The sequence below is a fragment of the Schistocerca serialis genome, chromosome 1 (assembly GCF_023864345.2).
Source record: "Schistocerca serialis cubense isolate TAMUIC-IGC-003099 chromosome 1, iqSchSeri2.2, whole genome shotgun sequence".
NCBI classification, from domain to species: Eukaryota; Metazoa; Arthropoda; class Insecta; order Orthoptera; family Acrididae; genus Schistocerca; species Schistocerca serialis.
In genome coordinates, this window is record NC_064638.1 from 580,891,520 (window position 1) to 580,904,481 (window position 12,962).

Below are 12,962 nucleotides of genomic sequence, written 5' to 3' on the forward strand. Positions count from 1 at the left end.
ACCTAGGCACCAGAAAAACTCATTACGACAAGGTAAATAGTGTGCACAAAACAAGCAAATAATGTATTGGATTGAAAGACAGAGTCTGCACAGCTAAGCACTGAAAAATTAAATTGCTACGAGAAAGAAGAGGGAATGTGTCTCATTAACAGTTTAATTCATACACCACTGCAATTCAGGGTCATGTTTCAAAGATGAATAAAATCAAACACAATGTCTTTAGGGAAAAAATGTAGAGTGTGGCTGGAACCATTTCCCTACAAGTTCCACCAGTTTCACTCATAGCAGAACTAACTTTCTTTCAACATTCTTTATGATCCTAAGAGATTAGTCTCATGGCCAAGGGCTCAGACTTAACCAAAAGTGAAAGGGCTTCATTGCAAGCTTATCCATATGTTCCCAATGTGTTCCACACCATGGGATTGGGTATTATAATAAATAAAATCTCTTGGAAGCACTTGCTTGAGTGATTTTTGTTTTTTAATGTGCTGTGGTTTGAAATATGGCATCCCGGCTATTACACAAGTTGAAAATATGGTCACTATTTTTTATAAACTTAAATTTGCCATATTTCGTGACAGTACCTTTTCCATTAGACGTTTGCAAGCAAATATAAGTCTTGGCTTCAGTTGTCTAAGTATGATTCCACAATGCATCGTTGTCGGCCGCAGAAAATGACGTGGTTCAGCGTGTTTCTCTCATTTTGATGTTTCAAATACAGTTTCTTCAAATGTAGTTTCTTCTTTTTTAGTTAATACAAAAATAATAGTAACATAATTCAAAATTATTTATGACTGCGACCTTCACATTGTTCTTCCGTCAACACACACCAAGAGTTAGCTTCCGACTCGGACTGACTATAGTCAAAGACTACTCCAACGTCAAAGATATTTTACACAATTAGTTTCTTTGCTATTCTTCGATACATTTTCTAATAGTAATCAATATGCTTTTACTCTCAAAAACAGAAGTAAATTAACATATAATAAGACAAATTATAACAAATTCTGACAAAAATATAAGAAAACATTTTCAATTCACTATCGACAAATACGGTAAAAAAAAAAAAAAAAAAAAAAAAAAAAAAAAAAAAAAAAAAAATCTCCCAGATCCATTACAGGTTCATGCACAAGGATATTAAATGTAGTCTGGCAATGGCAAGAAAAGTGTTTCTGGATAAGAGACTTTTTAACATCAAATACAGAGTTAAGTGGTAGGAAGTCTTTCCTGAAGATATTTGTCTTGAGTGTAGCCTTGTATGGAAGGGAAAAACAGATGATAAACATTTCAGGGACGACTGGGCTAGAAGCTTTTTCAATGTGGTGCTGCAGAAGAATGCTGAAGACTGGACAGGCAGATCATGTAACCAACGAGGAGGTACTAAATAGAACTGGGGAGTAAAGAAATCTGTGGCATAACTTGATTAAAAGTAGTGATCGGTTGATAGGACACATTCTGACAAGGGACAGTGGCACAGTGGATAGGCCTTGATAAACCGAACACAGATCAATTGAGAAAACAGAAAGAAGTTGTGTGGAACTGTGAAAAAATAAGCAAAATATACAAACTGAGTAGTTCATGGGTCACATATGCAACATCAAGGAGTACGTGAGTTTAGGAGCGTCGTGGTCTCGTGGTAGCGTGAGCAGCTGCAGTTGAAGAGGTCAGAGGTCCTTGGTTCAAGTCTTCCCACAAGTGAAAATTTTACTTTCTTTATTTTTGCATAGTTATTATCTGTCCGTTCGTTCATTGACGTCCTTGGTTCAAGTCTTCTCACAAGTGAAAATTTTACTTACTTTATTTTTGCATAGTTCTTATCTGTCCGTTCGTTCATTGACGTCTCTGTTCACTGTAATAAGTTTAGTGTCTGTGTTTTGCGACCGCATCGCAAAACCGTGCGATTAGTAGACGAAAGGACGTGCCTCTCCAATGGGAACGGAAAACATTTGATCGCAAGGTCATAGGTCAACCGATTCCTCCACAGGAAAACACATCTGATATATTCTATACGACACTGGTGACGGCATGTGCGTCACATGACAGGAATATGTTGTCGACCGACCTAACTTGTACACTTGGCGAATGGGTAAAAAGACTCTTCTACCTTGCCCGATTTATGTTTTCTTGTGGATGTGATAATTACTCCCAAAAAAGTGATGAAAACATAAGAGTTTGTCACATAAACTGAACATAAAAAATTAAAATTTTCACTCGATTGGAGATTTGAACCAAGGACCTTTCGTTCCGCAGCTGCTCACGTTACCACGAGACCACCGAGCTCCTGCGGTCCTTGATGTTACCTATCTTCCCATGAACTACTCAGTTTGTATATTTTTCTTATTTTTTCTCAGTTCCACACAACTTCTTCCTGTTTTCTCAATTGATCTGTGTTCAGTTTTTCAAGGCCTATCCACGGTGCCAACTTATAACTAAATCTGAGGGGGGTGCGATGGGGAGGTTCCCTTGTGAGACATCAAGGGATCACTGATTTAGTACTGGAGAGAAGAGGGAAGGGGGTTAAATTGTCCAGGCTTTCACAGGACAAACTAGTGTGGAGGGCTGTATCAAACCAGTGTTTGGACTGAAGACCACAACCACAACATAGACAGACAGCGCATGCAAATTTATGTGATATCATGGCACATTTTTTGCAGAGCATCAGAAGTGATCTCTTCACAACAACGAAAAAAGCTAAATGTAGCATTCATGCATTCTTGGCAGTCACCTTTATTTTATTGTGGCCTAACCATTCCATGTTCACCCACAAAGTGCCTGGATCAAACTAAATGATACATTGCATGAAAACACCAGCTGTAATGAACAGAAATTTTCACTATCTGTACGGTGACACAGCATAGGGCAATACCACATACATAGAACTTACCAGTTGGCATTTAGTGCTCAGTACACCAAGATGGTGCATTCCTTTCAACATTTTGAGTTGTAAAGAAATGAGCAAATTGTTAATGTGTGATCTATTGTGCAGTTTCTGCCATGATGATCTCAGCGAGTAAGTTGTTTATGGTTCACCTGTTATTCTCTGCCATACGGACAATGTATCAATTGAGAACAGAGGGCCACGAAAGGTAGCAGGTCATGTGTACAACTGTCCCTTGTAAATACCACTGGGTCAGACATTTTCTGCAAACTAGAATAATTTTATCACACACCAAACTGACTAATCCAGAATGGCTGCCGCTTGCTATGATGCATCTTCATGCTGCCAGCTGGAAATAGGTCCTGTCCCATTGGCAGATCTCTATCAGGGAAAAAGTAAAGATTGTTGTCATGGGCATCTGAACCCTAATTTTCACACATGCAAAATGCAGAATAGTACTGCATGAATCCTGCTGGAGCAAATACAGAGAAAATCTGAAGAAATGAACCTAAGTAGTGCCACTAAGAGCAATAAACATACTAATGGTCACATTTTTTGGTAAGGATTTTTGTGACCTACAAAATCAATTTCCCCTCCATTTCTTGACTAAATTCTGTGTCATATACACTCAGTACATCCTTTCAAAATATGTGCTGAGTCATGAAGTCACACAGGAGAAAAGTGTACCATGTGTACTCCAAGCAATACATTATCTGATATTTACATATTCAGACCTCCACATTTGTCTTAGGATGGTCAAAGGAAGCAGGATGGCCCACTCTTATACAAATTTATACACGACTCAGTAGAGCTTTCCTCGAATCCACCTAAATTAGATATTTATATAATTTAGGAGTAAAAAAAGCCCATCCACCAAATAGAAGAAGTCTGATGCATCAAAATGCACACACAAAAGAGAAAGAAAACTTCCTAGCTTCCAGAATCAATCATATCTCGTATTACAAGAGAAGTACACATATGAAATACACATGCATACACGTCTGTGCATCTACGTAGTTCCGGCTGGATGCAAAATGTCATGATTGCAGTTTGTCTGGTGGATGGGGTGGAAGTTTGTGTCGGAACGAGGCAGGGAGGGAAGGATGAAGAGGTGTTGAGAGGGGTAGCTAGAGGCTTGGAGGGAAACATCAGTTTCCTGGCTAGGAATGTGGGAGGGAGGGGTGGCAAGTGTACAAGCTAGGCATGTGATGCACAGATGCTGGAGGTGGTGGGGAATGGCACACAATGTAGGTGACATGGAGACATTAAGTGGGAGGTAGCAAGAGGACACAGAAAATGGAAACTGTTGGGAGGACAGTGTGGGGATAGTTGGTTAATGGAGACTGAGGCCCGGAAGGTTATGGAAACATTGCAAGGATAACTCCCTTCTTCGTAGTTCACACAGATGGTTCCCCGGGTTGGGAAGCAGCCATTGAAATCAAGCCTGTTGCATTCAACTGCATGAGGAACTACTGGGTGGTCAACTCTGTTTTTGGCCACAGTCTGGTGGTGGTCACTCATTCCAGTGGACACCTGTTTGGTTGTCATGCCAACATAAAACACTGCACAGTGATTGCAGTAGATTTGCCATATGACACGTCCACAATGACATGGCTGCATTAACAAGTGGCTTTGCCTCTGACTAACCACTGTATTTCATCTCCAAATCAACCCACCTCTCCACACAGATTTCTCTTGGCAGAATTTTACACATTTCCTCTTTTTCATGTGCAATTAAATATCCTCACGTCTCAGAACCCTCCCAATGTCCTCAACAAAATTTCTTGCATCCCTTTCATTCCCTAAAATCACACTCTGTTATCAAGTTCCTTTAAGACCATCTAATGCTTTCATTCATCCAAGTCCTGCATTATTTCCTGTTTTCCTAGCAACATCCTAGACAATTGGACCACTGCTCCATCTACCTGCGTCAGTTCAGAAAAGTATCGCTTTTCTCATCAAAACCCAGTCCCTCATCCTGTTCCTTAAATGCTGCCTAAGCCATGGAGCCCTCAAATCGCCTCTCCCAAAAATGCTAACCATAAGAAATCCATTTTCTGGATCCCATCCCTCTTTCTTAATAACTTCACCTTTTCAGATTCCCCCAGTCCCTATTCACAACAAATATGATACTGCAGAAGCATACCACCATGGCACAGATATCTCAGTACCACCACTGCTCCCTCTGGAATATACTTTATTACACAATCATAACTACCTACACCACATCTTCAAAATTGAAACCATTATCCTCCAAGAGTATTTCAGACAACACCTTCATAAACTGTCCAACCTGTTGACATTCCCGCCCTGGAGCACTGCTATCCATCAACACTTCTCCTACCCACAGTGAACCCCTTGTTAAACCCTCGCAGCATCCATAACCTGCTTAGCTGACCTTTTCAATTTGTCTCATCCTCCGGAACTCCCTCCTAACACTCCACAAAATCCACAACCCAAAAAATCCAAAACACACAGTTTTAATCTACCAGGAAGTTTCATATCAGCACACACCCCGCTGCAGAGTGAAAATCTCATTCTGGATCCAAAACACTGTTGATAATCTTGCCTCTCCCAATTCAACCATCCAACTACAACCTTCCCTCCCACCTAACTAATTCCTTGACACTTTCCAGGAATTTCTTACCTCCAACTCAGCCTCAACATCCTCCCCCAGGCCCATTCCTAAGAACACTAATCTTTTTGTAGAAGAGAGGACAGCTGTACACAACCCAAAAACATACCATTATCCCACAATCATCCTCCTTGCAGACAAAGGCTCCACCACTGTTACCATGAATCACAGTGACTACCCAACAGAATGCTTCCACCAACTGCTGCCTGTCTCTTCACCTAAGAGCTCTGCCATAGCGATCCCATCACAGAAGTCCAACACAGCCTTTCATCCATTCCAAAATCCTTACGCCCATCACAGAACCTCTCCGTCAAGTCCATCTCCCTCCTCAAGCCAATGACACACTTCACAACCACCTTCTAGGTGTTCCTCACAATCCGTAAAGCCAACAATCCTGGATGCCCCACTGTAGCTGGCTATTGTGCTCCCACTGAGAGAATTTCCACTTTTATAGACCAACAGCTTCAACCAACTGCCATAAACCTAGCCTCGCACATCAAGATACTAACTACTTCCTTTACCAATGCTCCACCATCCCCACCCCTTTACCTCCTGAATCCCTACTTGTTACTACTGCCCTTGCCACCATCAAATACTACATCTCTTAACATCCTTCATGCTCTAAAGCCAATACCTCATTTCTCATACTCATTATCAACCACATCCTAAACACAACTGCTTCTCCTATTGGGGGGGGGGGGGGGGGGGGCGAGGGAGATAAATAAAGGAAATCCATGGCAAAGCCATGTGTACCCACATGCCACCCCTCTATACCAACCTGTAGGGATAGCAGTAGACCGTAATCGGCTCACGCCTGACAGCTAGTGATCAGCTGACTGCGAAACATCAGCTGAATTCATCTGAGAGCCACAAGGAATGCTGGCAATTGACTGATCTTTGCTAAGGTGCAGATGTTCCATGCAGTGAACTTTAATTTGCTTATTTCTTTTTTACTTTTGCTTGGTTGCTGATGTGCTGGTGGAGACTGTATGGTTAATATTGATTGCAATTAAGTAATTTATTTTTCTTTTAATGTATTGGATGTAAGCCACACTACATGTCATTAGAAATAAAGTATTGAGTTTAATTTGCATACAGTTGTCCTCTGTACATGGACACCATATTGATTGCTGGTCTCACACTTCAAACTGATGCCAATGACAAACCTTTCTATGGGCCATATGCAAAAAGCCTTCTTAGCATCCCAAAACCCCAACCCTTGTCCGTTTCAGGTTTATTAATGATATCGTCATGATCTGGACTCAGGGCCAAGACACCCCTATCCTGATTCCTCCTCAACCTCAACTCCTCCTCCCCCGCCCACTTCACCTTGTCATCCTCAACTCATTGCACCACCTTGTTCGATATTGACATCCACATCTCTAATGGCTCCATTCACCTCCGTTCATATTAAACCTACTAACCATCAATAGTGCCAGAATTTTCAATCTGACGTCCATTCCACACCAAAATTCCCTATCCCATATAACATCGGCACCTGTGGCTGGCATATCTAGTGATGGGAACTCCCTTGCCTAGTATGCTGAACTTCACGAGAGCCTTCACAGACAGGTATTAACCTCCAAACCTAGTCCACAAGCAGATTTCCTGTGCCATATGCTAACACAGCTGCAATGCTCTCAATCAGGCCCAAGAATCAGCTACGAAGGAGCATTCCCTGTCATCACCCAGTACTATCCTGGACTGGAACAACTCAACCATAACCTTCATCAGGGTTGTGATTCTCTATCATTGTACTCTGAAATGAGGGACATTCTACCTAAGATCTCACTTGTCCCTCCTAAAGCGGTATTCTGTCATGCACCCACCCTACACAACACCCTAGTTCATCCCTATGCCACTCCCAACCCCCTTCCCACAGGGATCATATCCCGGTGGAAGACCCAGGTGCAAATCCAGCCCAATCCACCCAACCAGCACTTCCTATTCCAATCCTGTCACAGGCTCCTCCCACCCCTTAACAGGCCGGCCACCTGTGAAAGCAGCCGTTTCATTTACCAACTCTGCAGCAAGCACTCCACAGCTTATGTCATTATGACAACCAAACAGCCACCCAGCAAAACAAATGATCATTGCCAAACTGCGGCAAAAAATGAAGTTGACCATCCAGTGGCACAAAATGCTTAATTCCAATCACTGCTTCACAACCTGGGCCACACGGGTTCTTCTTTCCATCACCAGCTTTTCTGAATTACACAGATAGTAATTGTCTTTGCAATATATCCTTTGCTCCCATAACCTCCCTCTCTGTCAATCCACTGTCCTCACACACTCCACCCAATAGTTCCCTATTCATCTGTCCTATCATACATCCTAATTCACATCTTCACATCACCTTCACCTTGTGCCTTTCACTACCAGCTCTGGCACCCATGCATTAAATGCCTATGCCATAAACATGCCACCACTCCCTGCCACATTTCTCGCCAGCAAACCAGCTGTATCTCTCTGAGCCACTAGCTATCCACCCCCAACCCTTCTTCCTGCCTTTCCCGCCCTCTGCCCACCCACCTGACAACATCCCCAGGACACCCTTCCACTTGCTGAACTACAATCACGGCACTGTGAGTCCAGCTGGGGATATGTAGGGGCACAGACAAGTGTTTTTTGTATGCCATATGTATTTGTGCTGTAGTTCCAGGTAGGACTGATCCTGAAAGCTGGCAATGTTTATTTCTTTTTCCGTGTGCCTGTTGACGACACAATCTTTCTACTATTCAGTGAGTAGTCTCCTTCACTCCTAAATTGTACGGTCCACTCACATTAATGTGACCACTGGCTACGTTAAATGACAACATGTAATAACCACTCACAAATGGCAAGTGGCAGCACTAGCAGTGGCAAGTAGACAAAGCGTGTTAGGGTGACCCGAAAACAGTGGAGTTGCCGTAACGCAGAAATGGAGTGATTTATTTGGCGTCTGAAAGGGCATGAACACTGGCTTTCACACCAAGAATGGAAGCATTTCCGAAATGGCAATTTGCAAAATTGTTCACCCGGTGCTGTGGTTAAAGTATGTCATGCATGGAAAAATGGCACTGTCCAAAATAGCTGTCAAGATGACTGTGGTGCATCATAGACCACAAAAGACAGGGGTGAATGTCAGTTGCAGAAATGTATATGAGCAGGCAGGCATGTAACTGTTGAGCAACTGACCGCCCAAATGAACCAAGCGGATCCCAACAGTGTCTCCTCAACAACCGTTCAGTGAATGTTGCTGCATATGGGCCTCTGCAGCAAGTGCCTGGTTCTTGCAGCCACACCAACTGCTGGTCATCAGTGACGAAGACTGAAATTTGTGTGCCAATAACACAACTGGACACCCATTGTGTGGCAATAGGTAACCTCTTCAGATGAATCACATTTTATGCTCCATCGGAAAGATAGCCATTCACCTCTAGGGCATGAAATGTCAAAGCATACACGGTGTAGCAACTGCCGGAAACGTCCAAGCTACAGGAAGGAGTGTTATAGTCTGGGGAATGTTTTCGTGGCATCCCCTGGGTGATCTTGTCATTCTGGAAGGTACAGTGGATCAACACCTGTGCATCTACCCTTGAGGACCATGTCCAACCCTACATGCAGTATCTTTGCCCGGCACAATGCCACCTACCATCAGAACAATGGAACATGTTATGCAGCTCACAGTGTGTGTGCACGTTTTGAAGAACACCACGAGAATTTACTGTACTCCCCTAGCCACCAAACTCCCCAGATTTAAACCCAATCAAGAATATGCACAATCGTCTCAATCAGGCTGTTAGTGCCATGGATCAACTGGCCATGGCACTGGAGACAGCATGCCTCCCCATCCCTGTTCGTAACTTCCATAACCTCACTGTCACACTTAGTGCCCATTAGTGCTGCCCAAGGTAGTATTTCAGGCTTCTGACAGGTGGTCACATTAATGAGACTGGACAGTGTACACTATGCGATCAAAAGTATTCGGGCACTCACAAAAACATACATTTTTCACATTAAGTATGGAGTACCTGGCAGCTACAGCCAAGTACTCCATATCAGCGACCTCAGTAGTCACTAAACATCGTGAGAGAGCAGAATGGGGTGCTCTGCAGAACTCTCGTACTTCAAACGTGGTCAGGTGATTGGGTGTCACTAGTGTCATATGTCTGTACACGAGATTTCCACACTCCTCAACATCCCTAGGTCCACTGCTTCCGATGTGATAGCGAAGTGGAAATGTGAAGGGACACGTACAGCACAAAAGCGTACAGGTCAACCTACTCTGTTGACTGACAGAGACTGCCAACAGTTGAAGAGGGTCGTAATGTGTAATAGGCAGTCTTCTATCCACACAAACACACAGAAATTCCAAACTGCGCCAGGATCCACTGCAAGTACTATGACAGTTAGGCGGGAGGTGAGAAAACTTGGATTTCATGGTCGAGCAGCTGCTCATAAGCCACACATCACGCCGGTAAATGCCAAACAACGCCTCACCTGGTGTAAGGAGCGTAAACATTGGACCATGAACAGTGGGAAAACATTGTGTGGAGTGATGAATCACGGCGCACAATGTGGCAATCCGATGGCAGGGTGTGGGTATGGCAAACGCCCAGTGAACATCATCTGCCAACATGTGTAGCGCCAACAACAAAATTCGGAGGCAGTGATGTTATGGTGTGGTGTGGTCGGGTTTTTCACGGAGGGGGCTTGTACCCTTGTTATTTTGCATAACACTATCACAGCACAGGCCTACATTGATGTTTTAATCACCTTCTTGCTTCCCACTGTTGAAGGCAATGCGAGGATGACGACTGCATATTTCGACATGATTAAGCACCTGTTGATAATGCACGGCCTGTGGCAGAGTGGTTACACAACAATAACATCCCTGTAATGGACTGGCCTGGACTGAGTCCTGACCTGAATCCTATAGAACACCTTTGGGATGTTTTGGAATCTCAACTCCGCGCCAAGCCTCACCGACCGACATCAATACCTCTCCTCAGTGCAACACTCCGTGAAGAGTTGGCTGTCATTCCCCAAGAAACTTGCATCAGATTGAACGTATGCCTAAGAGAGTGGAAGCCGTCATCAAATATAAGGGTGGGCTAACACCATATTGAATTCCAGCATTACCTTTGGAGGGCACTATGAACTTTTATGTCATTTTCTGCCAGGTGTCTGGATTCTTTTGATCACATAGTGTACTTACATTCTGCCACAACTTTCCTACTACATTTAAATTAAATACTTCCACTATCTACCTTCTTGCATAAGTACACGAACATAACTATACCATCTGTGCTCTGCTTAGTGACCTCAAAGGGCCAAATGAAGATGTCTATGTACTGCCTGTCCTCTGTTTACTGACCTCAAGGGCCCCAATGAAAATGTCACTGTGTTGGCCCAGAACCTCAATTGACTTTAATTGCCAATACTACGAATTTATGTTGCCTAGGAACAAAACAATGCCATTCCCTTAACAAGTTGATCTCTAGATTCTGGGACCGATTATTCCAGTTAGATATTCTACAAGTACCAATGTGTAGCCTACTGTAAACAAAACTATAACCTTATGATTGAGCAAAGTCGCACAGTAGTTGAGGCAATGGACTAGCTAGCATTCAGGAGGAATGGGGTTCAAATCACCATCTGGTCATCTACATTTATGTATTCCCTAGTTTAGTCGTACGGATATTAGGTCGGCATTGGAATAAATGACAGTTATTCACAGTAACAGAAGTGACTCCCCTGTTAATTTTAGCTCTACGTAATAAGCATAAATAGTTAATTATCGACACAGTCTAACAACTCATTTCTTTATTAATGTATATCTTGACTTATTCCATGCATTCTACTTGTTGGGATTTTTGGAACATAGTGATTTCTTAAGTCTTACTCAGTCTGGAGGTGACTGGCGATAATACAATCAGACTAACTCCATGTAATATGTTCACTGGGCAAGAGCTTTTTCACCTTGACTCATCTTAGCAATTTACTACCATTGCAAAGGCCAGACCTTTAAATTAAATCTAGTAAAAGATTTTTCATAATTTGTATTAAAATCCCTAAATAGCACAGAAAGCGATACTCACACCTTTGGCATATGTGCATGACAAACTGAATAACACTTTTTGATAACACAAACAAGCTTGCTGAAGAAGTACTGAAGATTTAACAGTTCCAATGTTAATATTAATATTTCACAATACATTACTATAATCATCTGGAAGTAAATGCTAAGATGTACAGCTTGTGCAGTAATGAAGCACAAGGCAAAGTCCTATCAACTTGAGACTAAATCAAACTGTCATAAATGTTTGTGGTGGAGGTGTACTCAAATGACTTTACTGAAGGCGCATTTTGCTAATTTATCATTAGCGATATGTCATTTATTATTGTGTATACGTGTAACTAACACACCTGCATGCAGTTAAGATATACACACAGTAATAGGGCGAATATAATACGGTTTACTGGTGACAAGGGAAATTAATTCTTAATGAAGACTGGACTACTCCACTGTCTTCACAAAAATGCATTATAAAAACAAATAAACACGATGTTAAATAAGCCTAACGAGGTCTGACACTCTACCACATGATCTAGTGCCTGGCCAACTTAATACAATACCGACTAATACAATGGCAAGTAAAATTAATTCTTAGTGATAATCGATTCCTCCGCTCTCTTGTAAAACTTACGCCTAATGCTTGTGAAACGCGACAATAAACCTAACACCCAAGCATCTGTAATTTGCGATTTCTTACCAGACCAACTAAGTTTTCCGGAATTCCAAGACATGTTTATTAATTTGTTCCTGTCTGCTTATTTCAAAACAGCCCACATCATACATGGACAGAGAATTCAACACTAAAGATGTACCACTTTTAGTATTTGTATATACTGTATTTTTAAGCAAAGTCCTTCCAAAGTGTAGAGTAGAAACAATATATGAATTGTAAAAACACAAACTTCAAACGAAATTTACAAAAAATAGAAATACCCCCGGAGGAACGCCAAAACAACGCCAAATTATAAGAAGTCCAAGGCTCAATCATAGATCACAAAGATCTACTCTCTATGGGCTCATCCAACGCCACCTAGGTGGCGTTGGCTCATCTCGGGGAAATAGGGAACTTCAGTAGTGCTCGTAGTAGCCTGTCAGTGAACTTCGAAAACACGAAACTACAGCGCGAAAAGCCCTATCCTTACTTTGCGAAATGTAAATATTGAATGACAATATTTCTCAAAAGTGGGCCTGATAATCTGGTAGTAAAGTGTGTACCTAGAAACTTTTTTGTGACCTTGCGATGCAATATATTCGAGAAATCTCAATCAAAAACTATGTTTAGCTTCTCGTAGCTGGGGTTCACAGCCATGTCAAATTTTGTAAATGACAAAGTCGTCGTCTTTTGACTGTAAAATAATTTATTTGTAAAACTCAATGCTGCAGTTTTG

At 42.2% G+C, this 12,962-nt stretch overlaps 1 protein-coding gene across 1 annotated transcript in view; it reads right to left on the bottom strand.

Annotated features, from left to right (window-relative positions):
• The window catches only part of LOC126476799 (ER membrane protein complex subunit 2-like), an 80,869-nt gene extending 68,443 nt beyond the window's left edge, over nt 1-12,426 (bottom strand). Inside the window, exon 1 of the mRNA XM_050103569.1 lies at nt 12,272-12,426. Within this exon, the coding sequence (XP_049959526.1) occupies nt 12,272-12,305 (34 nt within the window). The 5' untranslated portion in view covers nt 12,306-12,426. The remainder of the gene's footprint in view (nt 1-12,271) is intronic.
• Between the last annotated feature and the right edge of the window lie 536 nt (nt 12,427-12,962).